Source organism: Heteronotia binoei, chromosome 21, assembly GCF_032191835.1.
Source record: "Heteronotia binoei isolate CCM8104 ecotype False Entrance Well chromosome 21, APGP_CSIRO_Hbin_v1, whole genome shotgun sequence".
Lineage (NCBI taxonomy): Eukaryota > Metazoa > Chordata > Lepidosauria > Squamata > Gekkonidae > Heteronotia > Heteronotia binoei.
In genome coordinates, this window is record NC_083243.1 from 63,075,145 (window position 1) to 63,102,743 (window position 27,599).

A 27,599-nucleotide genomic window follows, 5' to 3' on the forward strand; every position below is an offset into this window, starting at 1 on the left:
TGTGTCATTTGGCCCAAGCCTATACCTCACCAGGATCATATTTTGACTGTACTCTTTTGTGGCACTAATTGTAGATTTTGGTTATTAGGAAAGGCCTAGAAGACATAGTCCAAGAGACAATTGCCTCCCAGTTGCTTTGATTGTTCAGCCTCTGACCTGGAATGATATTTAGTGCTATTATCTATAATAGCAGGAATCCTGTCTTGTAAACCACAATGTATAATTTGCATGCATAATAATTCAAGGCTGTGAATAAAACCCTACAGTGCTCAACATAGCTCTGCTTACGGTCAGTGAGATGTCAAAGAGGCATTTCTTGTGACATCTTAAAACCCTATGTATTTTGTATTCTTTTTAAATGTGTACAAAGATTTCATGAACCTGAATAAAAATACCTGAATGGCTTAGAATATTTTTCTTTCAGATGAGACCTTGACAGCTAGGTTTTGTATAAAAACAGCAAACTTGAGCTCTAGAAAGGTGAAGCTTCTCAGAGCTGATCATGTTAATTGGCATATTTTTCATCAAACAGGAAAACATCGCAAAACAGGAAGAGATGTAGCAATTAAAATCATTGACAAACTGAGATTTCCAACTAAGCAAGAAAGCCAACTTCGTAATGAGGTTGCAATTTTACAGGTATCTTTTATTTAATTACCAATTATATCCTGTATGTATTTAATTTAGAGCAGGGCAATAAAACTCACTGAGAACAGGTTTCAGCAGCAGAAAACTGTGACTAATTATGCATTAAATCTCTAGATAAAGTTCTCAAGTGATATGTCTTTGAAATAATTTCTAATCTGCTTTAAATACAGGAACTTTTGAACCAAAATGTTAGTGACTTGCTAATCAGCATAATCAGAAGTAGGAAAAATGACATGCACTTTTACGATAATCTTACACCATTATTATTTTGATAGATGGCTAATCAGTGGATATTAAGGGATCCTTTTGTCTGTCCCTACACATCGAGCAGTCATACATTGTGAAGTGCTTCATATTCCCTTATGTTGAACTCTGAACTGAATTATGACTATATTCATAATTTTTATAATAATTATTAAACAATAGTCTCTTTTCACTCATATGAGAGGTATATGATTTTAGATCTGAGAACAGAAAACTAGAAGTATCTGGACAATAATGCCACCAGTAGCCTTTTAAAAATCAAATTTTTCAGATGGTTATAAGCACTATACATAGCGAATTGCTTCTGGCCCTTTACTATTTGGTTGTATTTGAGCTAGAGCCAAAGGGCTTGAGAAATGATAGACTATATAATACCCTTATGTTTCCTGAGCTATGTCTTTGGACCTAGACAAATAGGGCTCATTCAAATAGTATTTATCTTTAATAATAGAATCTGCATCACCCCGGGGTTGTAAATCTGGAATGCATGTTTGAGACACCAGAAAGAGTGTTTGTTGTTATGGAGAAGCTCCATGGAGACATGCTGGAAATGATCTTGTCAAGTGAAAAAGGAAGGCTGCCAGAGCGAATAACCAAGTTCTTAATCACACAGGTAAAAGCCATTAAGGAATGTCAAATGTTATGTTTCTCTTGCAAATTTTAAAAATAGCTTCAGATATACTGTTGATTTGCATGACGGGATCCAGTGCAAGTGAAGGTTTGTTGAGACACACAGCGAAAGAGAAAGTATTACTGAAGGAAGAACTATGAGTAAGTTTGATAGTTGAGATATATTTGAAGGATATTCAGGCTTACATCATTACCAAGTACACTTTACGTATATCAAATTAATCTTGGACTGTAACTTTCTTCGTTAGCTTCTCTGTAGAATTCTTCATCACAGAGGAGGTGAGAGAAAGTTACAGTTGGATCCAAGCTTTCATTAATAGAGTTTGAGAAAGTTATTTTTTTTTTTCATCTTCCCATTCTGCCAGAGCCCCTGGCATCCTCCCCAACGTTGGTGAGGATGATTGGGGGACCATTAAGAATAAGGATCCCAACATGGTGCCTGTAGGCTCCATGGCACCCACTGACGGCTTGGTACCAACCAAGTGTTTTTAAAAAGTGTGTAAGGCCAAGTGGAGCTCTTAATTAACAGGTCTTCTAATTGGCCGCTGAAGATCTGGTTGGCTGTGCAGATTAAAATAATAACATTTTCTAAGTGACAGCTACCATCACTGTGTGTATTTTATTCTCTCTCACTCCTTTTTCCCCAGTGTATTATTAATTACCCCTCTTCTCCCCTACACTTAGGCTTCCTCTTTGTATGTGGCTCTGTCTTCTGCGACAGCCATTTTGTGGTTGCATCCACTACCCTCAGAATTCTAACGATGCTCACAGGCTCAAAAAGGTTGGGGACCCCTGCTCTAAAATACATACCATTTCATACAGAGGATTGCAGCAAGAAGAGGGATCTGTAAGTGGAAGTTATATATGAACAACCATTAAGTAACTAATTCTTCAGGTCACAGAAAAGGGAAAACTGATTTTTTGCTGACTCATTACTCTTGCTGCAGCCCCTCTGTGCTGCCTGGGATCTAGAGGATGTTTTAGCTAAGGGTGCTGGGAGCTCTGGCAGAAGTGAAAGGAAGTAAAACTCAATGCTAGTAGAATAAAACATTGCTCCATTTGTGGAAGCCTCAGATCCAAATCTTACAGTCCAAGACTAGGCTATATTGAGAACAGCTCAGTGTAAAATTTTAAATGTTAATCATAGTCTACAGCATGGGCTTCATGTATTGAAGTAGGAATGTCCCCTACCAAAAACCACAAGGCAAATGCAGATAGCATGTATATTTCTGGCGGACCCATCTCCTACCCACTTTGAAAGTGGGCAATAGGCCTTGCAAAGTTCCACATCTCCAGACCAGTGATTTTCATATACTTGTAGGCAGCATTCATACTGGCATGCTTTATCAAATCTTGAATTCCAGTGTAGCATAAATTAGCTTATTTTGAGGTTTTGATTTTTAATTGTACCATCTGTTCTCATCTGCTTTGAGACTTTATCCAGGCTTGTGTAATTTGGCATGCACTGCTAGGTGACACTGCTTCTAAGCAATCCAAAAACCTTGTAAAATTATTCTGCCTATAGTTCACATTACAGGGTGCATTCTTTTGTTTTTCATTCTCTGAACTAGATGATCAGCAATGGTAAGGAAAGAACTTCCTGCATTTCTCTTCCTCTCAACAACAGGGGGCCATTCATAGGCCTGATGTACTGCTACTAGATTGCTATGTGATAAACATGAGCTATTGCTGTACTAGAAGACCTGTTCAGCAGTACTGTCCCTTTCATTGTTTGTCTTTGTGTGTTTATTCAATTTTGAATGAGAACATAAAATAAAAGGTCACTTTAATAAAACTGCAGTCTTTGTACTTGCTGGTGTTTTGTCTTACGTCCAGCAGACACATTAAAACATCAGTAAATATTATATTAACTCCCAAAGTAATAGCATAGTTGATTTATTGTCTTATAGATCCTGGTTGCCTTGAGGCATCTTCATTTTAAAAACATTGTTCATTGTGATCTGAAACCAGAAAATGTATTATTGGCATCAGCTGATCCTTTCCCACAGGCAAGTAGAAATAATTCATTTTGGACAGATATAATCAGCCATCTATGAAAATGAAGCATAGTTACCAAAAGTGATCTGTGACATTATTTTATTTCTTGTATTCAGTTTGGTGAATATTTTCAAAAGACTGTTTTTTCCAGGAAATAATTACATAAGAAATTGTTTCTCTTTCTTATGCTAGAAGTTTCCAACTGTGATTTAGGCACTTGATTTCTCAAGAATCTCTTCTATAGCCCTTATTGTTAAGAAGACATTTAACTTATTAGATGATCTTGTACCTCTTTGTACCTGTAAAAACTGTAATATGCATGGTTTTCACCTGTAGCCTGATATGCATGCACAGGTCACATATGAAGTCCTCACACTTCTAATTGGGCAGCCTTGTTGGTCCACTTCTCTTGCTTACTCCTCTATGTCTGAATTTAAGGTAGTTTGCCTAATGTGTAGATAAATTGTTGCTGAGGAATTAATTATTAGATCGGTCGGCCTCCTCCTCCTACTACTGTATTGTGGTACTATCTTTTGTGCTATTCTGTAGTACCATTCTGCCATTTTGTAGTACTATTCTGTCATATTATTCTGCTATATCATCTTGTTGCACTTTACTAAATGTTGTAATTGGTTTTTATTATGATATTATTGTGATTTTATTACTATCCTGATGTACTCCGCTCTGAGCCCTCAAATGGGGGGATGGGCAGAAAATAATAATAATAATAATAATAATAATAATAATAATAATAATAATAATAATAATAATAATAATAATAGCAGTCATATGGTCAATGTCAGGACAATTGCCAATTACAGCCTTGCTAATAATTTTGAGAGATTTCTGGACACTATTGGAGGTCACAAAATTCTCCTGAATTATCAAAAATTTCTGAATTATTCACAATCCTCAGGCCAGTTTGGTGTAGTGGTTAAGTGTGCGGACTCTTATCTGGGAGAACCTGGTTTGATTCCCCACTCCTCCACTTGCACCTGCTGGAATGGCCTTGGGTCAGCCATAGCTCTGGCAGAGGTTGTCCTTGAAAGGGCAGCTGCTGTGAGAGCCCTCTCTAGCCCCACCCACCTCACAGGGTGTCTGTTGTGGGGGAGGAAGGTAAAGGAGATTGTGAGCCGCTCTGAGACTCTTCGGAGTGGAGGGCGGAATATAAATCCAATATCTTCTTCTTCTTCTTCTTCTTCTTCTTCTTCTTCTTCTTCTTCTTCTTCTTCTTCTTCTTCTTCTTCTTCTTCTTCTTCTTCTTCTTCTTCTTCTTCTTCTTAACACATACTAAAAAATTAACCCCAGCTGATCCCTTGGTCTCTGGGAGTCTCTGATTTGCATCTATACAATTCATTAGATTTTTCCTCACCTCATCACTGGGCCCTCTATTGCTATTATAACCATTATAATCAGCTTTCAGGACAAGGATACTGTATGTCAACTTATCCCAATTTATTTTATTTTTCCAAGTTAAAGATTGCAGGGGGCATATAAATATTAACCACTTTTTGTGGTCAGGTTCCACAATTTTAGAGTGGCCCCGTGGCGCAGAGTGGTAAAGCAGCAGTACTGCAGTACTGTGGTCTGAACTCTCTGCTCACGACCTGAGTTAGATTCCGGCGGAAGCTGGATTCAGGTAGCTGGCCCAAGGTTGACTCAGCCTTCCATCCTTCCGAGATCGGTAAAATGAGTACCCAGCTTGCTGGGGGGGGGGAGTGTAAAAGACTGGGGAAGGCAATGGCAAACCACCCCATAAAAAGTCTGCCGTGAAAACGTTGTGAAAGCAACGTCACCCCAGAGTTGGAAACGACTGGTACTTGCGCAGGGGACCTTTCCTTTCCTTTCCTGCACAATTTTATATATATATACACAGTGTGTCACAGAAGTGAGTACATCCCCCTCACATTTTGTAAATATTTAAGTATATCTTTTCATGTGACAACTTGGCTACAATGTAAAGTAGTGAGTCTACAGCTTGTATAACAGTGTAAATTTGCTGCCCCCTCAAAATTACGCAACACACAGCCATTAATGTCTAAACTGCTGGCAACAAAAGTGAGAATGCCCCTAACTGATAATGTCCAAATGGGGCCTAAGTAGCCGTTTTCCCTCCCTGGTGTCATGTGACTCGTTAGTGGTACAAGATATCAGGTGTGAAGGGGGAGCAGGTTATCGCTCTCATTCCCTCACACTGGTCACTGGAAGTTCCACATGGCACCTCAGGGCAATGAATTCTCTGAGGATCTGAAAAAACAAATTGTTGCTCTAAATAAAGATGGCCTAGGCTATAAGAAGATTGCCAAGGCCCTGAAACTGAGCTGCAGCACAGTGGCCAAGACCATACAACGGTTTAACAGGACAGGTTCCACTCAGAACAGGCCTCGCCATGGTTGACCAAAGAAGTTGCGTGCCCGTGCTCAGCGTCATATCCAGAGGTTGGCTTTGGGAAATAGACGTATGAATGCTGCCAGCATTGCTACAGAGGTTGAAGGGGAGGGGGGTCAGCCTGTCAGTGCTCAGACACCGTACACTGCATCAAATTGGTCTGCAGGGCTGTCATCCCAGAAGGAAGCCTCTTCTAAAGATGTTGCACAAGAAAGCCTGCAAACGGTTTGCTGAAGACAAGCAGACTAAGGACATGGATTTCTGGAGCCATGTCCTGTGGTCTGATGAGACCAAGATAAACTTATTTGGTTCAGATGGTGTCAAGCGTGTGTGGCAGCAACCAGGTGAGGAGTACAAAGACAAGTGTGTCTTGCCTACAGCCAAGCATGGTGGTGGGAATTTTTTTTTATTTTTATTTTAATTCACATAATTCAGCTTAAAAACATTTACATAACAAAGTTAAAACCATAATTAATAAGACATAAAAATAAAAAGCAGCGGTCCATAAATGCATTTTTAGTTCCATCCAGAAGATATTCTCATTGTCCGTTAGTTGTTATAGGCCTGCCGGAAGAGGACTGTCTTACAGGCCCTGCGGAACTGCCCTAGGTCCCGCAGGGCCCGCACCTCTTCCGGCAGCTGGTTCCACCAGTAAGGCGCCGTTACCGAGAAGGCCCGATCCCTGGTGGATTTCAGGCGGGCCTCCTTTGGCATGTCATGGTCTGGGGCTGCATGAGTACTGCCGGCACTGGGGAGCTGCAGTTCATTGAGGGAACCATGAATGCCAACATGTACTGTGACATACTGAAGCAGAGCATGATCCCCTCCCTTTGGAGACTGGGCCGCAGGGCAGTATTCCAACGTGATAACGACCCCAAACACACCTCCAAAATAACCACTGCCTTGCTAAAGAAGCTGAGGGTAAAGGTGATGGACTGGCCAAGCATGTCTCCAGACCTAAACTCTATTGAGCATCTGTGGGGCATCCTGAAATGGAAGGTGGAGGTGCACAAGGTCTCTAACATCCACCAGCTAGGTGACATCATCATGGAGGAGTGGCAGAGGACTCCAGTGGCAACCTGTGAAGCTCTGGTGAACTCTATGCCCAAGAGGGTTAAGGCAGTGCTGGAAAATAATGGTGGCTACATAAAATATTGATATAATGTGGACATTATCACTTAGGGGTGTACTCACTTTTGTTGCCAGCAGTTTAGACATTTGTCAGACGTGTAACTTACTTGAACCAAACTGTAGCTTAGAAATGCTTGACATGACTAACGCCATGATGTATCCAATGTGACCTCTGCTTTACTAACCATGAGAAATGTAGCAAGCACCTTTCCCCAAAGCATTCTGTAACTGCAAGGAGAAAAATCTCACACCCGGCCTAAAAGCCATCTGTGGTCTTTGAAGTTAACATATCCAAGGTCCCTTTCCCCTGAGAAAGAGATAAGACCATGGGAAGCACCGACTGTCTCTGGGGGTGTGAAAAGGCTGTATTGTTTCCTGCTTTTGAAATGTAGAAAAGGCTGGTTTCAGCCTTGAAGGGCATCAAACTCAATCTGCCTCCTAACTAGCATGTTTGTTCTCAAATAAATGGATTAATTTTGCAACATTATGATCCGTCTGTTTGAAGTTCCACGTCTTGACAGACATTAATGGCTGTGTTGTGTAATTCTGAGGGGACAGCACATTTACACTGTTATACATGCTGTAGACTCACTACTTTACATTGTAGCCAAGTGTCATTTCTTCAGTGTTGTCACATGAAAAGATATACTTAAATATTTACAAAATGTGAGGAGGTATACTCACTTCTGTGACATAGTGTGTGTGTGCATGTATGTGTGTATGTATATATATATATATATATATATATATATATATATATATATATATATCAGGGGTGGCCAACGGTAGCTCTCCAGATGTTTTTTTTTGCCTACAACTCCCATCAGCCCCAGCCAGCATGGCCATATATATATATATATATATATATATATATATATATATATATATATATATATATATATATATGCTAACTTACATTCCCATGGTCACACTGTCACTTGTATACAGGAGTATTGCAGAAGGAAATGGTGCTTAGCTTAAAGCTTGCTTTGCCAGTTTATATGGAAAAGAGCCAGCTGTATATATCATCATGTATATCATCATGCAGGAACATGCATTCTGCTATTAAATTGTAAACTGATAGCGCAAATCAGTCATGCATAGAATATGTACTCTGGATACAGAAATAGCTTGTTTGCACATGTTGTAACACTTTGGGCCCTTAAAGATGATCGAAGCCATCAGAGTAAAAAAAAATATACAGCTGTAATTTATAACATACTTATCTTGTTAACCTTTGTACCAAACAGGTGAAGCTTTGTGATTTTGGTTTTGCCCGCATCATTGGAGAGAAATCATTCAGGCGTTCAGTTGTGGGCACACCAGCCTATCTTGCCCCTGAAGTTCTGAGAAACAAAGGTTATAACAGATCACTAGATATGTGGTCTGTGGGAGTCATTATCTATGTCAGCCTTAGTGGTACATTTCCATTCAACGAAGATGAGGACATTCATGATCAAATCCAAAATGCTGCTTTCATGTACCCACCCAATCCTTGGAAGGAGATTTCTCACGAAGGTATTACTTTTTCATTTTAGTACATACAAATTAACAAAAACAAATTTATGGCCACATATTGATGTAATTTTATATAGTACAATTCAGTATAATTAATGCTTGAAAACTATTTCTTGGCAAGTTCATTTAATGGACGAAACTATATTGTTGAATTAGTATTCAATGCTTGTTTTCAGTTCCTTTGTATAGTAAAAAAAATCAGAAAGATCTTTGAAAGGAAAAAAGTTGGATAATATCAGAAAAGTTTGTGTGTGTGTGTTTCATGCACATATTTAAGATTAAGAATTAAATTTGAATATGTTGAGTGGTTCCCTCCCCCCCCCCCCCAACAGCATTAAGTGTTAACATTAGTATAACATTTTATATAATCTGATGAAATGAACTCTGGTTTCTGAAATCTCATGGCACAATAATTTGTTAGTTTGGAGAGGCCACAACACTGACAGCAACAGACAACATGGATGCCTCTTTGGAATTTGTACAGTTCTGGTGCCATTGTTCCATTCTATCACACACCTGCACAAATCCCCTTCTAGGGTATGAATCTGATTGCTGTTCACAGTACCTGGAGCTTGGAACATAAGCAGTCAACAGTGTAGAGTTAGAAATAATTTCTCATGCGTAGTATTCCACTAAAGGAAATGATAAAGCAATTCCTTATTCAGTAGAAAAATTCTACACCTGCACATATTTGATCTGGCCTCTGCTATGATATTATCAGTAATTCCCCAGAACTGAACAGTGAGCTAGGATATTCATTGAATATTAGGTTGCAAAGAGAAATGCTTGAAACCATATACAGACAAGGAAAATGCCATCTAGAAAAATAAAGCTCTCATTTGTGGTAATGAAGTACTTGAAGAAGGTAGCTGTTAATTTAAAGCTAAGATTTATGTTGTGGCAGTGATCAATAGAAGTGAAAGAACTTCACATCCCCACATCACCAGTTTTTTATCTGCATCACAAACTGCTCGCAAACTCTCTTGTGCTTGCTCTGTAGAGTTCAGTACAAATAGCTGATAGTCAGAAACATGAAAGCACTCAGGCATGTGTGATTGCTGCCAGTGTTTGAAATGATAGATGGCTGAGCTGAATTAACACTGTGGCCTAGTAGTCGATATTTGACTAGAGCAGCCAGATATGTACTGAAATAGATGTACATGTGATCTAACGATTTGATTTAAGAGCGTTTCCTCAGTGGAACAGGCTTCCTCAGGAGATGGTGGGCTCTCCTTCCTTGGAGGTTTTTAAATGGAGGCTAGATGGCCAACTGACAGCAATGAAGATTCTGTGAATTTAGGAGGAGAAATTTGTGAGTTTCCTGCATTGTGCAGGGGTTGGACTAGATGACCCTGGAGGTCCCTTCCAACTCTATGATACTATGATTTTCTACTTAACTTCAGGCCATACTTATGCCAGTGGATATACATACCGACATTAAGTGATTTTCTGATCTACCCTTTGCAATCTTTGCAAAGTGTCTTTAGAACTACTAAGGAAATCTAATTTGACTGAAACAAAAATTCTTGTTCTAATTGGCTGAATTAAATTTGTGGCAACTTGCACTTTTGGAGCATAAGCTGAGGCTTGCATGTGAAATTCTTCTTGTGGGCTGTCTGAGGTATTCTTCTCCCCTCCTACCTTCCTGCATCTCATACCAGAACACATAATTATTCTCTAGCAAATACAGACTTAAATCCAAGACTTACTGTAACTAACTCTGTGTTTGCCTGCATAATTATTTTGTTGACCCTCATAATGTCTGTTTCTTTGCCATTTAGGGTGGGGGGGGACCCCTTAATGATGCAGTTTATCATGACACCAGCACATGATTTAAAAATTGCCTAAGGATTTTCAAAAATTATCAGTGAAATGTACTTATTTTATTAATGGCTAATGTTTTGTAGAGATTCCTTCTATTTCACCACTTTAAAGTATGGCAGTATTCCTCATTACAAAGAGAACAAAATGTATGATTACTAATAGAAAGAGTTTCATATCGGTGTCAGGACTTTAGCTTGCCCTCATTACGCTGAACAGCAATATTCCATTCAAAGCCATTCTAACCCATCAAATGTATCTAGCAAGGAAATTGATTTACACTCAAGGCAAGTTATTTCAGAAGTCTGTTGTTATATTTGTGGAAACCAGTGGTGTTCGCAATTCTTTGTGCCTTTGCCGCATAAATTCTTTGACAGAAAAACTGTTTTCCAAATGAACTAGAATGTAAAACAAAGCTTCAGAAAATGTTTTGTATACACTGCACTGTCAAAGAGAGCACAGGACCAGAAAAATGCTGGTTGTTCCAAACATAAGTTATATTCCTATAAAATTGTTTGAATCTAGCATTTTGTGAAATATACCTCCCCTGACTTACACGGTTGATATTTATCTACTTTAATATTACACTAGATGCTTATTTACTGAGTAAGTGGAAATTATCTTATGTGAAGGCCCATAGCTCAGTGACAGAGTCATTCTTCACTGTCTCCAGTATAAAAGGATCTTGGACAGCAGCACTGGGAAAGACGTCTGCCCTGAAACCTTGAAGAGCATCTGTCAGTCAGACAGACTATTGTCCTGATTCTATGTAAAGCAGCTTTGTACATTCAGATTAACTTTGTTGATGAGCAAATTCTCCATTAACATCATAGTTGCTTAATGACTAGTTTGAGATTCTAGGAGAGATTGTGGTACGCACACAGATCTGGTTACTTAGAAGTCTGATTTAGTACAAACGTTGTAGAAATACAATGCAATATGGCTATGCATATGTGTTTTGTATAAATTAATCTTTCTGCCTCCATTCTAAAATATCAGAAACCTGCCCCCAGAAAGAAAAATCTAGATAAAAAGACAGAGGTCTCAGGAATCATTACCTTGATCCAAAGCTCCTTGTGTGCATATGGATCTCCTGCATCAGCTGACTCAGTTAAGGGGAAAGTTCTGGGCTAAGCTTCGCTCATGCCCTCTTCATTTGTTGTATAGGTGGCCATCCTTCACTGTTGATCCCATTTCTCTGGTGCTAGGTGCTTCTTGAAAGATGCTGTTCTTACACAAGTGTCAGTGTGTAGTTCTCAGAGGACTGCATCCACAGTGGAGAAGTGAACCAGAAGCAAGGCTTAGGTTCCAAGCCATAGTGTCCAGGATCCAAAGAATGGATGAGGTGGATCCAGCCATTCTGCTCAGCAGAAGCTGATGCCTTCTTCCAGCCTAAGGATTCACACCAATATATCCAAATACACACCATAAATGTACCTGGAGCTTAATTTCACTTTCTGTATTCCAAACAAGCTAAAAAAACAGTTTACTTGCTTTGCAGTGGGTATTTTTGGAGATAAAAATCAAAAACATTGTTGAATTCCAATTGACAGCATAGTGCTGCGATGGTTGTATTTTCATCTTGTTATTGTCAAAGTTGTTTGTTTTGCTGAAGTTCCTTACTCTTTCTGATTTCTTTATATGCTTATTCTTTGTATAACTTCATATACACCAAATGTTTTAAAAATCTGGCTATGTCAAGTAGCATAGATTTATAAATAAAGGGTGATTAGTTGTATCTTTTGGGTAAGGCAATGGCAAACCACCCTGTAAAAAGTCTGCCATGAAAGCAACGTCACCTCAGAGTCAAAAACGACTGGTTCTTGTACAGGGGACTTACCTTTTAGTTGTATCTTTAAGCTTTACTCTGTACTGAGGTTCAAGCAGGTATTTGTCAGTTACGTTTTCTTTAATTATATTTTCCCCAGCTATTGATCTCATAAATAATTTGCTGCAAGTGAAAATGAGAAAACGTTACAGTGTGGACAAGACCTTAAGCCACCCATGGTTACAGGTATTGCTGTTAAGTTTCATGTCTTTCACCTTTTCTGCGTTTTTAGTCATCTAGCAAAACTGGTCAGTGGTTTTGTGACTGATGCACCCATACTAAAACACAGTTATTTGGAGCTCAGGAAGAATTACAGGCTCTGTATTGAGGCTGGTGAAAAGCATGTAGCCATAGAAGCCAAGAAAACTTCAAAGTATTTTATCATATGTATGTGCCTGCATTTAGTATCTTCACACCACCCTTCTCCTCCCAAGTAGTAGCTTGTTTGATCGGACATGGAAGTGGGCAGCAAGATGGAACAATGTACGCAGAAAGGGATTTTTTGCCCTATTTCTGGTACACTGTATATCTAATTAAGAATTAAACTGCTTATCAGCAATTTTAAATTATTTTAACCATATTTATGTATTTTAAATATTGTATTTATTTTATTGCTATTTAAGTGTAAGCCACCTTGAGTTTCTGTAGGTAGAAAGGCACTAATAAATAGAGGCTTCAAATGTTTTTAAAAATAAAATACAGAACTTATCAACTTATTTTACTGTTTTCACAACATAGAATGTATAGTTTATAACTTAGCATATAAACTTGTACTCTTGATATACTTATGAAATTTAGTATACCTGTCTCGTTTCTTACAAGCAAAATTATGAATCTACCTTGTGGGTAGTATTCTACCATTTAGTGTGCCGAAGGCATAGTTTCCATACTTTCCTCTCCTTTGCTGCATCTGTTTATGAACCATATTGGGATTAGTCCTGGGGTCTTGAAACCCTTATGGAAGAACAGCCATGTGGCTTACGGGGGCTGGAGAAGGGAGGAACAAGGAGTTGAAATTGCTGCTCTTTCCTCCTCCTCCTCCTGCATGCACAGCCCCTGAGGAAAGGGGGCAGTTTTATTCCATTGTCCCTCCACACTCCAGACCCTCTTTGCTGATCCTCTGTGGAGATCCTTTGATCCCAGCAGTGGTCTTTGCAAGGCTGGAGGGAATTGATGATACAAGCAAAAGTGGGGAAACTGTGTGCTTTCCACACACAAATGCTAAAATACTGGCCAGTATTAGAGTGAGAAGGCTTTAAACTGCTGAACCCTATACTACCTAAACACGTCTTAGTTTTTGCCATCTGAGAGACTGAATTTAGAAAAAAAAATTTCAATAAAAGAAAGTATATTATTTTGAAAGAAACAGTCTCATACATACAGGATAGTTATCCATATGAACTTTATAAAACAATGAACTCTTAGTACAACATGGTATACTAAATACGGACAATTTTTAATAGCATATCCTTGGAAAATGTGTGTATTTATGTTGACAGCATTATGCATCACTTATTCTTCAGTGCTGCATTACATTTTGTGTACAGCCTGGCAGGACTTTTTATGTAGAAAAAGTCCAGCAGAAACTCATTTGCATATTAGGCCACACCCCCTGGTGTCACCATTGTTTCATATAGGTCTTTTTTGTAGAAAAAGCTCAGCAGGAACTCATTTGCATAGAAGGCCACACATACTCAGGCATCACCATTGTTTCACATGGGGCTTTTTTGTGGAAAAAGCCCAGCAGGAACTCATTTGCATAGTAGGCCATATCCTCTGATGCAAAGCCAGCCAGAACTGTGTTCCTGCTCAAAAAAAGCCCTGTAGTCTGGTCTTAAAAGGGATTTCATTTGTTCCAAAAGAACAACTTGCAGGAGCATGCCTGAGTCTTCAAAAAGTAAGATATGATGCATCCTATTAGAATATGAAGAAAGAAACAGGCATTTGTGGTAGTTTGTTTTTAATGTAATTAAACACATTCTGTTTTGTCCCCCAAAGGACTATCAAACCTGGCTAGATTTAAGAGAGCTTGAATGTAAAACAGGAGAACGGTACATCACCCATGAGAGTGACGATTCACGGTGGGAACAGTACGCTGGGGAAAATGGCTTGCAGTATCCAGCACACCTTATCAGTCCAAGTGCTAACCACAGTGAAAATCCTGAGCCAGAGGAAACAGAGATGAAAGCCCTCAGTGAGCGTGTCAGCATCCTTTAAAATTGCATCCCTGCTTATCTGTCAAAACACTGCGGAACTAATAAATACATACGGTCATGTTTAACATTTGCTTTGCAGAACTGCCATTATTTTCTGTCAGATGGGAACAAAGCTGTTACACTGTTACCACCATTGATGTATTGGAGTTGCCAAGAAAAATCAACAGAAGCATTTTTATTTTGTGTGAGCAACTGTGTTATAATAACAAAAAAGTTCCCAGAAACTCTCAACCTGTTGTTGTCGATGATTCCTGTTGTACCCTAAGCATTCAAACCTGTTTCCACTGTGCCTTTTCAAACAAATGTTCCTCTTACTTGAGTCTCATTGCAAAGACGGAACATCTCCAGGCAGATCTCTGGTTTTGTGTGCACCATTAGTGTTGCAACACTGTTTGGAAACTCTTGAAGAGTAGAATACTATTGCTGTTCTGTGAACAACTTTTACCACTTTGGATAAAGTTTGGGGATTTCTGTTTTAGCTTGCTACACAACAATATATTGAAATACTGATGCAAAAAAAAAGCATGGAATTGTAAAAATAACCTATAGCATTGTATAGATTACAACCAGATCCCCTTATGTACAGACATACATACTCATTCCTGTTCCCCAATAAAGGTGCAACATATTTTTATGACTAAATGCCTTAGTAATGTAAATTGCAACCTATGTTGGTAATTATTCCCTTTTCTTATAAAATATCTTCCTGTAAAATCTACATTTAGAAGCTGGAAAACATGTATGTTTTGAATAAAAATATGTTGAATTCTGGAACTGTACTATTTTATCTAACTTTACAAGTGGCCACATTTGATCCAGAACCTTCTGTCAAACAATAATATTTTTTCAAAACAATAATGCTATGTGATTCTAGAGGTAGTTTACTACAGGTCTTTGTTCCCTCATTGGATAGTTTCTCAGGACAGTTTACAGAATGTAAAAAAATAAAATAAAAATCAAGACAACAATTTACAATCTTAAACAAAAAAACCCCCAAAAGCTCTCAACTAAAAAAAAGAAAAATCAAAAAGGCAACAACAAAACTGCAAAATCTAAAACCAAGTTGTTGGCAACAGGCAATAATGGCCTAGAAAGACAGAATGGTCTTCATTGGGAACTGAAAACTCAGAAGAATAGACCTAGGAGATAATGCCACAGATGAGATACCATAGTGGAGAGGTTCATGTCTTTGTTAACTATCCATCATCATCTTACTTCAGATGTTAGTTAGCAGCAGTTGTATACCAACCATCTATATATGAGTAAATGAAAGTAAAAGTATATGCAGAACTGAAGTATTGGGTTGCAGTCCTAAGCACACTTATTTGTAAATCCAATTGGGGTCAGTGAGGTTTATTTTCTAATAAGATATTTACTATCACCCTAACTTGTATGGCCAAGGCTAGCCATCCATTGGTGTCATCAGCATATTAAAGATAGTCTATTTCAAAACCAAAGAGCCCCGTGGCGCAGAGTGGTAAAGCTGCAGTACTGCAGTGGGAGCCCTCTGCTCATGACCTGAGTTCGATCCCAGCAGAAACTGGTTTAGGTAGCCGGCTCCAGGTTGACTCAGCCTTCCATCCTTCCGAGGTTGGTAAAATGAGTACCCAGCTTGCTGGGGGGAAAGTGTAGATGCCTGGGGAAGGCAATGACAAAACCACCCCATAAAAAGTCTGCTGTGAAAATGTGAAAGCAACATCACCCCAGACTCGAAAACGACTGGTGCTTGCACAGGGGACTACCTTTAACTTTTTTTTAATTTCAAAACCACAAATTATTTTTTCCTAGGGGCTTCACATAGGTGTTGAATAACATGGGAGATAACATGGAAGCCCATAAGCTACACTGCAGAAAACTTGTCACCAACCGGAACTTTCTGAGTTCTACCCCTAATGAATGATTTGAATCAATCCAAAATATATCCCTTAATCCCAACTTCTACCTCCAAGTATTTCAACAGGCCAGGCATAGTCCATTGTATCAAAGGCAGCTGATAAATCTAATATAAATAGCAAAGAGACATCACCTTTGTTTGCATTTAAACAGTAAGCATGTAGGATTATCTCTCCTGACCATTGTTGAATCTGTGTGCCCTAACTGTAAACCAAAATGCCCTCAAAACGAGGGTGGGGAGTTTATAGGTGGGCACCTGGCTTAAAAGGGATCTTTGAATCTGTGTATACAGGATTCCACTTCCAGAAATTATTGCTTAAAATTACCAAGGACACTAACTAAGGGAAACCATCAAAACTTTATTACAGAAAAATATAGAACACGCACGCATACAAGGTCATGAATTTATACAACACACATACAGTCTTAATAAAAAAAAATAGAGAGAGATTCAGAGATAACACAAGGATGTACAAACAGGGTGATAATTACCAATCGTAGTCTCCAAGGAAGGCTCCAATGGTTGAAAAAATGAGGACTGGGGGAGGGGTCCCTCAACTTGGCCAGGAATTGGGGATGTACCTAGACAGCGGAATTGGGGTACTGCTAGATGCACATGTGTAAAAAGTTGGATCAGAGGTTATAAGGCTTCCCCTGAGCCCTTAGGGGATGGGAGGTACAGGGGCGGATGGCAGGTGGTCAGCTGGTGCATGACCTCAGCAAAAGGGGCGGCTCTGCAGTGACCATAAGGGCTGGACTTATGCAGTAGTCAATAGCCAGTTAATTGGCAACCCCTGATTGGATGCTCATAGCTAGCCAATGAACAGACTTGGCCTTAGTTATCTGATTGGACTACCAGGTAACAATGGGCCAAGGGGGAGGCTCCAGGATAACCATTAATGGAAAGAATGGGGAGGAAAACTCCTGGGGTGAGGGTGATTGAAAGCTGTTAAACATGTCTAAAGGTGACAATGGATAGCCAAAATTGATACCTAGGTGACACCAGGTCTACACAAAGATACTTGGCTTTCAGGTGAAGATGTTGCTCCTCTGCTGGCACCATCCTTTGTTTTGGGTTCCGTGGGACAAAGGTTTAGGCAGTCTGACAGAGTCCTTTCCTGGGGTGAGCTTGATTGCCCTCTGCACAGGCGTCGTCTGTTGAGTACGTGAGCCTCCCGCTTTGCTGTTATGGAGTCTGAAGCTGAAAAAGATAGTTGCTGGGGCTGTTAGCCTTCTCATAGGGATTCTATGATTTAGGCTGAAAGTTGCCTACTTGGACAGCCCCTGTTGGCGTAGCTGCTACTGTGCAGAAGCTGAGATGGAGGTCGTACTGAGCAACTGGAAACCCATTCTTCCCCCTAGCTAGCACTTCTCCCAAGATACTGAGTGCTGCTTCAAGGTCATGGTTTAGTGCCCACATAAGCTTCCTGCATTTTGGTAGGCAAACCCATACTTTGTGGAAGATGTGTCCGAGTTGAATCGCCAGGGGGTCTGGCAACCAAACAGGGGACCACAATGTCCGTATGCATAAAAGTAAAGGGGGTTTTTGCTCACATTACTAATTACCCTTGCTCTCTTCTTGCTGTCTCACTGACTCAAGGCCTGCTCTTCAGATGACAGCAAAATGGTCAAGGCTAATCTTTCTTGTGGCGGGGAGTAAGAGAAGGCAGCAAGGGAAATTGTTCAATGATATGTCTTTCAAATAACACAGCAAAATTAAGCAATGTTTATTCAAAAGAATATCGAAACTTTCTGCAGAATTACTCTTATTAATAAGTACAAAAATGAATTATTTTCATGAGACATGGAAGTTGGCTTCACATTAGTTAATCCAAAACTGCATTACATAGTCAGACTTATTCTTACTGTACACACCTGGTAATTACCACTAACATGATAGGTCTGGAGGCAAAGCACATTTAATTTCAATGTATAATAAAAATAGCTTTATTTAAAAATAGTTACAATATTACACTAGATCAGGTGATCAAGATTAATTTGGTTGAAATTGCTAGGCACACCCAAAATTTCCAAACGCATTTTGAACATTATAGTACCTTGCCCACATCCTGAGGGGAAGGGACAGATGTGGGGTGATTTTGGCTTTTTTAGAAAGTTGGCAGCCTAAAACATCAGGTTGGGCAAACATCACTAACAGGGGAATCTGTGTAGCAACAGCAATTACTGGATTTACTTGCACATGGGAGATAATGAACTTGGGAGGTTCTGAAGATTTGAAAACTTTCTTGTAAATATTTGACTATATTACTCATTTTGGCACACCATTACATTTTTGAAAATGATTTTCACCTTCAAAATGAGGCCTTAATTGTTGAAGGTAAAGTACCTCATTTTTGGCAACAAGAATCAGCCCATTTAATGGAAAGTATGACCTTAAACACATTTTTGGACAAGCATGATTCTTGGCCACAGTGATAGAATTTTTAAATAGTTTGGCTACAGAAACAGTTGAATGTACATAATGAGTTTCCATGTGCCATTTTTAAAGGGTAATTGAAACTACATTAAGAATGTAGAACAGGTATATGCCATCACACGTTATCTTTTTAGATGTATATCTATAATGTTTTTAGATTAGTCTTTAAAAAATACAAATGTAACATCTTTTTCTAGAATGTGCATCCCATACATTTCTCAGGTACTTTTGACTAGCATCCTTCCCTTTTTGATATGCACTCTGTAGCACTATCTATTCCTAGTGTGAGAAATTACCTTAAACTGCACTGATATAAATGACAACAACAATTGTTGGCAATAATTAAAGTTTAAATATATAGCAATCAATAAATAGAGTATTGCTGATTTCTGCTTCCAGAATGAAGATCAGTAGTAGATCCTTATTGCAAAAGGGAGCACCTACAAAAAAGGTTATATGTGATATGTGTATTCAGATAGGAAGGTGACTTTATAGTAGAGTAGAATGGTAAATCACCATTTTCAAACCGTCAAGCTGTAATTACCAGGTGACTGGCACATAGTCCAGCAACCTAATTTTGCATTGGTAATCCTTAAAGGCAATGAATATGTTTGTCTAACAAAATGTCTTTGCTGGATCTTGAGCTATTTATGATGTAGTGATAATCAGGCCAGATGGAGTGGAGGCTCATCACAAAGAAATACATGAGAGAGCAATAGTTGGCCACTGCAGAAGTTATTTTCACCTAGGCTACCTGCTCAGGGTTGTAGTAAATTCATTTATAATATCTCTGCACATTTTTTTCCAAACACATCATTCTTTGAGAATTCTAAAATATGTGGAACATCAAGAAAGTGGAAAGCCCTATGAGAATGGCTGCTGCAGAACAAATTGACTCATTATCTTCTATTGTACTTGTTTTCATTTAGAAACTCTCAAACTACAAAAAAATACAAAAACAAACTGAATCATTTTGTCCTGATAATATTCTACAGGGTGTAACTTGTTTTTGAAAACTTGTCAAGATTTAAGACTTTTGCACAAAGAAACAATAGAAATGTGGCTTTTCTATGGGTAATGTTATACAATTATTATAATTAAGTTTAAATTGTTCTGAAAATAATGAGATATGTAAATTATGAAAAAGTATGTTAACTTTACTGTTTTCTAAAACCTACACAACCTGTTTATTGGTAAAAGTTACACCTAGAGATTAAAACTGATACAAAAGAGGCTTAAATTAGTATAATCTTTCAAAGGGCTATAATTTGAATGAAATGTTTGCTTTCCAACTCAGAAACTGGATGATATTTCATGCCCAAGGCCTGTTTTGAATTACTCCCATGAAATGAGTTGTCAAGGGGAGAGGAAATGAGATACATGCAATGAAATATGTCTGTTTAATATATTTGCATTTCTAGTCTGTCCCATCTTGTTTAAAATTGGAGACAAGATTTGGTTGATTAGATCATCTCTAGTCTACTCCCCCTGCCATGACCAGTGTGGCACAGTGTTTAGTTAGGACTTGGGAGATCAGGGTTCAAATCCATAAAGCTTGTTGGCTGACCTTGGGCTAATCACTTGCTAAGCTTAACCTCCCTCACACCATTATTGTGAGGATAAAATGGAAGATGGAAGAGCCATGTAAACTGCTGTGTTCCCTTGAGGAAGAGTACAAATGGTAGGGAGACCTGGTTTTGGTAGTGCTGTCCACTTAGTTCCTTGATCCACAGTTTCCCTGGCTTCAAAATTTCCCAGTTGCCTATTTGCAGCCTTTTTGCCTTCAAAGAAGGCATGAGAGAAAGAACTTCTTTTCCCCCATCTTTCCCTCTCCACTCTACTTACTTTGGTAGGCATCACCCCCCAAGCTCTGCCCTTTATTTCCCTACCTTTGTTTTGAGACACAAATAGAAGCTTGGTGAGTGCATATTCATGCCAACTTCTTCACATCCACCTTCCTCACTAGCCAGTTAAATGTCTGTAGTCCAGTCAGAACTTTCTGGTCTTTGCATGGATGAGCATTCAGGTGCCCTGGGTGAGATATTTGACCACAATCTGACATTTTTAAAAGGAAAAGATCTTTAGTCACCTAAATATAATCTCATATCACTAGCTCATAATGATGCTAAAAACTGTATCAAAACATTTCAGGGTGTTACAGAACTAAGAAAAGAAATCAAACTAGAGACTAAATTGTACTGTGGCTGATGTTACTTGACATTCCCTTCCCAGGAATAACACACTTCTGCCAGGGTGTGAAGACCTTTTAATCCCTCCTGTCCCAGCTGGAAGTGTTTCAGTTTGCCTTATCATGAAATTAGGAGTGGATCCCAAATGTATTGCTCAGTATCCTTTCTCCAGTCAAATTAAGGGGCACATCCCAAACCATTATGGCCCATCTCAGGACAAATAACCATCTATCTTTCCCCACCCTGACAGGTTGGCCTACTTATTATTTATTAATTACTTTAGATTTATATCCAGCTCTTCCCAGAACAGGCTCAAGGTGGGTTAGCAATATGTTAGGACAATAAAAAACAACTACAATAGATATTTGTCTCCATAAAAGATACCTCCTCTCAGCCTGACACTGGATGATATTTCATGCCCAAGGCCTGTTTTTGAATTTTAGGGTCATGTGGAGAGTTTATATGTAGTGTGTTTAGGATCTCTGAGTCAAGTGTCAAAAATGCAGATTCCCATTATATCCAAGGTGACATTTGCCAGGCCATTGTGGCAACTGGATAAGTGTCAGAGTGATAAGGGAATGTGCCACATCCTGAATGCTTACATGACTTGCCAGATTTGGGTGAACAGTGAGATTCAGCTAAGATTTCCACACTGGAACTGGCCTTCCCCTTCCCATTCTTGGAGCATTCATGTTGGATACTCCCTGCAGAAATTCATTGCAAGTATTGTACCATACTGAGCAGTTTGATCTGTTCAAAACTTGGGTCTCTAAACTGATCACCTTGCATAAAGCATAGGATCACTTTCTGTTTATCCACTCTTTGCACCTTCAGTTACATACATCCTTTTAAATGACTGGCATTAGATAGAATGCACTGTCTACTTTTTGTATATGCACAAGCAGCATATATTCAATTACAAGTGTAGTTGAGTTCAGGAGCAGAAATCAAACACTAAGTAGCAAGTCTCTGCTCAAAAATCTCAAACTGTGCATGTGGGGATGGTGGTGCTAAAGTCTAATTGTGTAAGAAAACAGTGTGATCATGAAACAGATACATCCCAATAGCTTGCAGAACCATCAGTACCCTCGTTTCAAATCATGATAGGGGCATGAATGGAACTAATAGGCGTTCAAACATGCCTCTGGCTCCTGTTTTCCAGTCTACTGCTTGCTTTATCTTTGTAACAGGACATAAGCTATTGATTCTGGAACCTCTTCACGTTTTACTTCCCATACCTCGGTTTCTCTACCCAGCACCTGCCTAGGGCTTTTCAAAATCAGGGCTGGCTTGGCCATTTTGGACTTTTCCCAGTGAGCTCACAGCCTGGGGGGCTTGCTCTCCTCAGGCTGTCCTGTCTGCTTCAGCCAACTTACTGATAAGGAGGGCATGCCCTGCTGAGACATGTAAAGCATAAGGAAAGCAAAGGTCAACCTAGTGAAGGCTAACTGGACAGGCAAGGAGAACACCACAGCACCCCATTTCTTCCAGTTAGTTATTTGTCCCCCCCTTCTGTCAGGGAGTGGGCCCTTTTCTAAGGCTCCTGTCCTTTGACTTCCCTGTCTGCATCAATTCAAACCCCAATTGCCCTCCCAGAACATATACTGGCTATACTGTATATGGCAAAGAGAAGGGAGAGTGGGAGAGAACCACTATAACATATAAACATGATAAGATCTCAGTCTGCTTCCAGATTAGACTATAGAAGACTAATGTGTTATGTTTTACAACACTTCCCAAAGTTTGTAATGATATCACTGTATCATGTAAGGAGGCTGAACTTCTGCAGAACAATGGCAGGCATTCAACATAGCAGATAGAGCCCCAAGTTCCAAAGGGAGAAGATAAAGTGCATAGCTCCTAATTCAAAATATTTAATTCCTACTTTAAATAATTTCTAATCTCACTAAATTTTTAATATGTGGCAAACCCTAACTAGCACTGGCAATTGTTGAAGTGCCATAGAAGCAATTAAAGCATATTATTTTTCATATATAAAGAAGCTGTGTATAGAATTTTGTCATTCTACATTTAATTGTATTTTTTAATTTTTATTTAGGGGACCAGATATGAGACTTTTTTTCTCCATCAAGTCTCCTTGCTGGAGCTACCAAGCATGCCAAAAGTATTACAGAACTTCTTGTACATTTTTTTCCTTTTCATTCAAGAATGTGTCATTATTAGTCAACAGAATAAATTACATTTCTCTCCTTCTGCTGTCCAAAAAGTTTCTGCTGAGAAATCTGAACTGTTAGCAAATCCATCACACAGACATACTTGTGAATTCTTAAGATAAACCAAAGTTCACTCAAGTCACCATAGAAAAAGAAAATTTAAATGAGTTTATTATAATCAAGAGGCAAAAATAGGTTATTTATCTAAAGTTACTATACCCTTCTGCTGCATATACTGTTTCCCCACAAGGCAATTTCAGACAGTCAGGAATGTCATATCTTTGCAACTTCATAAATGTGAAGATATAAGAAGTTTACAGTGAGACTATGAAAACTGAAATGACACTTACTGTTCACAGTACTAATGTATTTATTTACTTCATTTATACTCTGGTTTTCAAACCAGAGGTCCATTTCATGTGGGTAGTACCTTAAGGAGTCTCAAATTACATTCTCTTCTTATAATCACATTGCCTTCCTCTGCCCACAAGAGGCACTTTGTGAGGTTGGTAGGGCTAGAGATACCAGCCTTCAGGTGGGACCTGGGGATCCCCTTGAATTACAGCTCATCTCCAGACTGCAGGGGTCAGCTCCCCTGGAGAAAATGAATGCTTCAGAAGGTGGACTGCATGGCATTGTACCCCACTGAGGTGCCTGACCTTTCCAGATTTCATCTCCAAATTTTCAAGAGTTTCCCAAACTTGATCTGGCAGCCCTACATGACCCCCATTCCCCACTGATGGCCAGGGGGGAACCTGGAAAGCCTAGGCAGGGCTGAGAGAGAACTTTGACTAACCTATGGTCACGTAGCATGTTTGATTGGTGTAATGAACTTGTGAAAGTCCTGCAGGTTTGAAAATCAGATGGCTACATTTATGAAATAGCTGTTGAAATATCCAGCTGAAGAAGGCCATTGATGCTGAAAATGTTCTTGGCACTGCAATTATCTTCTGGCACTGCAATTGTTTGGCTCTTTAAATGATGTAAGCCTGGATGACCTGACACTAAAACTATTTTGCTACTTCAAAAAGACTGTGGACCATTGCTATTTGCTCTGGACGGATTGCTCTTCACCCACCTTGACTGTGCTGAAATGGACCAAAGGAACACTGGGACCTTACTGTGGAGGACTCTCTAATTTCAATTGTATGACAGAGTTGTTCATCTGTATAAAAAATCTCAAGTAAGAGGACTTTATTAAATAAGAGTGGGTTGCAAGGCATGGTCACCTAGCAGGCTTCATGTGGAGAAGAAATAATCAAACCCAGTTCTCCAGATTAGAATCACTCAATCACTACACCACATTGGCATAGTAGATTATGAAGAGGTTCAGATGCACATATGACCAAACAGAAGAAGAGTTGATTTTATACCCTGCTTTTCTCAACAGTAAGGAGTCTTAAAGTGGCTTATAATCACCTTCATCCCTTTTCTCTCCACAACAGTCACCTTGTGAGGTAAGTGGGGCTGAGAGAGTTCTGAAAGCCCAAGGTCACTCAGCAGGCTTCATGCTGAGGAGTGGGGAATCAAACCAGATTCTCCAGATTAGAGGCCACCTCTCTTAACCACTAAACCATGCTGGCTCTCATTCAGGATTTATGTCTGATAATTTTTGCAATATTAATGCATAGCAAATAGAACCACCTTCAAACTTATTTGCATTTTCTTCGTTGCTTCGTTGAGGTAGTTAAATACTATTGCACAATTATTGCAGTTCTTTTATATGTAACTCTTCAAACAAGAAAGTGTTGGGTTTCCCTAATCTGATGTACAATAGAACCATTTGGATTTAGAACCATTTGGACTTCTCCAAACTCTCCAAGCTATAAACTAGCCATGATTAGTCAAAGTTCAAAATCTAAAATGTCTGTTGGACTTTTGAACTATGAACAATAGTACTCTGACAGTGCAACATCCTTCTGAATTCATTTGGTCTAACTCTACTTTGGATTCACTGACAGAACAAAGGTCTTTGAATACCAGATTTCTTTCTCCTGTCCATCTGGGCAGGAGTACATCTGTCCTTCTTCTACAGGCATGACAAATAATAAGGTCTCATGATTTCCAGGGGATCAAAGTCTACATTTCAGTATCCCCACACTGAAGTTTTAACAAAAGGAAGATGCTCTGGTTTGTTAGTGTGTGTGTGTGTGTGTGTGTGTTTAGTGTCATCAAGTTGCTTCCAATTTATGGTAACTATATGAATTAATTTATTTTTTTATTTATTTATTCGGGATTTGTATCCCGCCCTTCCCACAAGTGGCTCAGGGCGGCTTCCAACAATTAACAATTTAACAATTTAAGTATAAAACAATTAAATACTTGACATTTAAACATTAAAACCAATACATTTCAATTCATAAAAACAATGCAGCTTAAAACCAATAACCAATAACCAATAATGTTCTCCAAAAACAGCCTATCATTATCAGCCTTGCTCAAGTCCTGCAAACTGAGGGTTATGGCTTCCTTGATTCAACCAGTCCCTCTCATGTGGGTCTTCCTCTTTTCCTGATGCTTTCAACTTTTCCTAATGATTCTTTTCTAGTGATTCTTGTCTTCTCATAATGTGAACCAGAGTATGATAACCTCAGTTTAGTCATTTTAGTTTCTGGAGTTGTTTTACAACCCACATATTTGTCTTTTTGGTAGCCAACAATATCTGTAAAACTCTCCTCCAACACCATATTTCAAATGAACCAGCTTCCTTATTGTCAGCTCTAGTTTTTGTCAGTTAAAGCTCATCAGGCTTTATCAGCTTTGCATTACCATCATAAAAAAACTTAGCAGAAAAAATGCAAACAAATCCAATGTGTGTATCAGAAAACTTCCGAACAGGAATCAATTAATTAGTTTAAGGGGGAAAATCTCTTTGATAGGTAATGATGCTGACCATTGCTTCCCAAAATCATCACCTTCATGCCAGATGGAATTTGGCAATCCTAATTATTCTTGCTGAGATACAAGGAACTGCATTACTTTTTCTGTAGAAACAATTGCAAGGGGACTCTGGGCTTTATCAAACAGTAGCCCTCTGTGTCATTTTTGAGCCAAAGGGTCTTTGTGGGATGGCATGAGAGGAGGATTTATTATTGCTAAAAGAAAAATGTCAAAATTTCACTGGACATTTCCAAGCCCCTTGAGCACACATAAACAATTTCTTTGGATTCCTGCCAATGCTAAAATTAAGACAATAAATCAATAATGTATATATTCATTTATTGTCTGCTGATATTTTCTTGGTTTTTAGACAATTGTTTGGTTTGGCTTTGTATTCCAAAGTATCTTTCTCATGTAATAGAAGCTGAGACTGCATGTTGACACTAATGTAGTCATGTGGGATGTGAGAGATGATGTTTCTGTATCTCTGATTAATATGATGTTGTGGCCCTCAATAAATCAAGAAACCACAGGTTTCTATAGATGATCCCATAAAAGAAGAAGATGTTTGGACATTCTGTTTCTGTTCATATTTTACTTGCAAAGTCAAAAAATGTTATTTTTGTATAGCTAAAGTAACCTTTTCAATATTCTGCTAAAACCAACAAACAACACTCAGTGCATTAATAGAGCTATATGATAAATACCCTTGTATATATTTAGTCTTAGCAAGCTCAAGATCTCTTCACCATAAGTATATATTTGTTGAATCTACCTTTGGCTGGAATAAAAAATGGCTTTGGTGTATTTGTGTACCTTGCCACCTTGTGGCTGCTTTAGATATTCACACAAGCTTGCTAAGAGCTATTTACAGTATGCGTAATGGACAACAGAGAATACCTCAGCTGTGCTGCACAGAAGCAAGAAATCTGTCTGCCTTGTTTCATAAGTCCTGCAAATGCTGATTTTGTCTTACAGCTTTTTGTATTATGTTGCAGACATACTTGCACCTTAATGAAGAAGTGCAAATAGTAATTTGGCTTGTCCTTGTTTGATTCCCAGTTAGGTATATTTTAGTTGGAAGGAATTTTATAGAATTATCAATGATTTTCAGTACAAATAGAAGACAGGTCTCTTGTGAGAGATGTCTGCATCAGAATAGATCCAATATTTATTTTATTTTATTCACTTTATATCCCACCCTCCCCACGAAAGATGCGCTGAATCAGTTATTGAATCCCTGCTGCTACATGTTAGCAGCTGTGTGAATTCCTTGACTGATTTCCATTCACCCACATGACAGACTGTAAAATTTTAGGATCAGTATGGTTAGCCAGTTTCACAGGGGTGAGGAGAGATTTTTGTGCAAAACCCTATGAGACAAAGTGCCTCTGTGTGTGTGTGTATTGTGGGTGGGATACTGTATTTAGCAGTGCAAGAAGTTCCTGTGAGGCCAATCAGAGAGAGGGCCAGGAGAGTCACTAGGCCTAGTCCTCTTGCCTGTTAATTATTTAGAATTTGATAAGTTAGCAACTTGTTTCTGTGTGCATCATGTCTTCTCATTTTTTAATGTTTACATTATAG

General features: G+C 38.9%; 1 protein-coding gene across 2 annotated transcripts in view; it reads left to right on the forward strand.

Annotated features, from left to right (window-relative positions):
- PRKD1 (protein kinase D1) overlaps positions 1-15,216 on the forward strand; it is a 218,160-nt gene extending 202,944 nt beyond the window's left edge. The window contains exons 15-20 of one of the 2 annotated variants that reach the window (XM_060261979.1): positions 533-639; positions 1,364-1,525; positions 3,453-3,551; positions 8,310-8,577; positions 12,327-12,412; positions 14,225-15,216. In XM_060261979.1, coding sequence (XP_060117962.1) covers positions 533-639; positions 1,364-1,525; positions 3,453-3,551; positions 8,310-8,577; positions 12,327-12,412; positions 14,225-14,443 — 941 coding nt within the window. In that variant the 3' untranslated portion in view covers positions 14,444-15,216. Of the gene's footprint in view, positions 1-532; positions 640-1,363; positions 1,526-2,226; positions 2,390-3,452; positions 3,552-8,309; positions 8,578-12,326; positions 12,413-14,224 lie in introns of those variants that run through there. The other variant, XR_009556571.1, reaches the window with a different exon arrangement.
- The last annotated feature ends 12,383 nt before the right edge of the window (positions 15,217-27,599 follow it).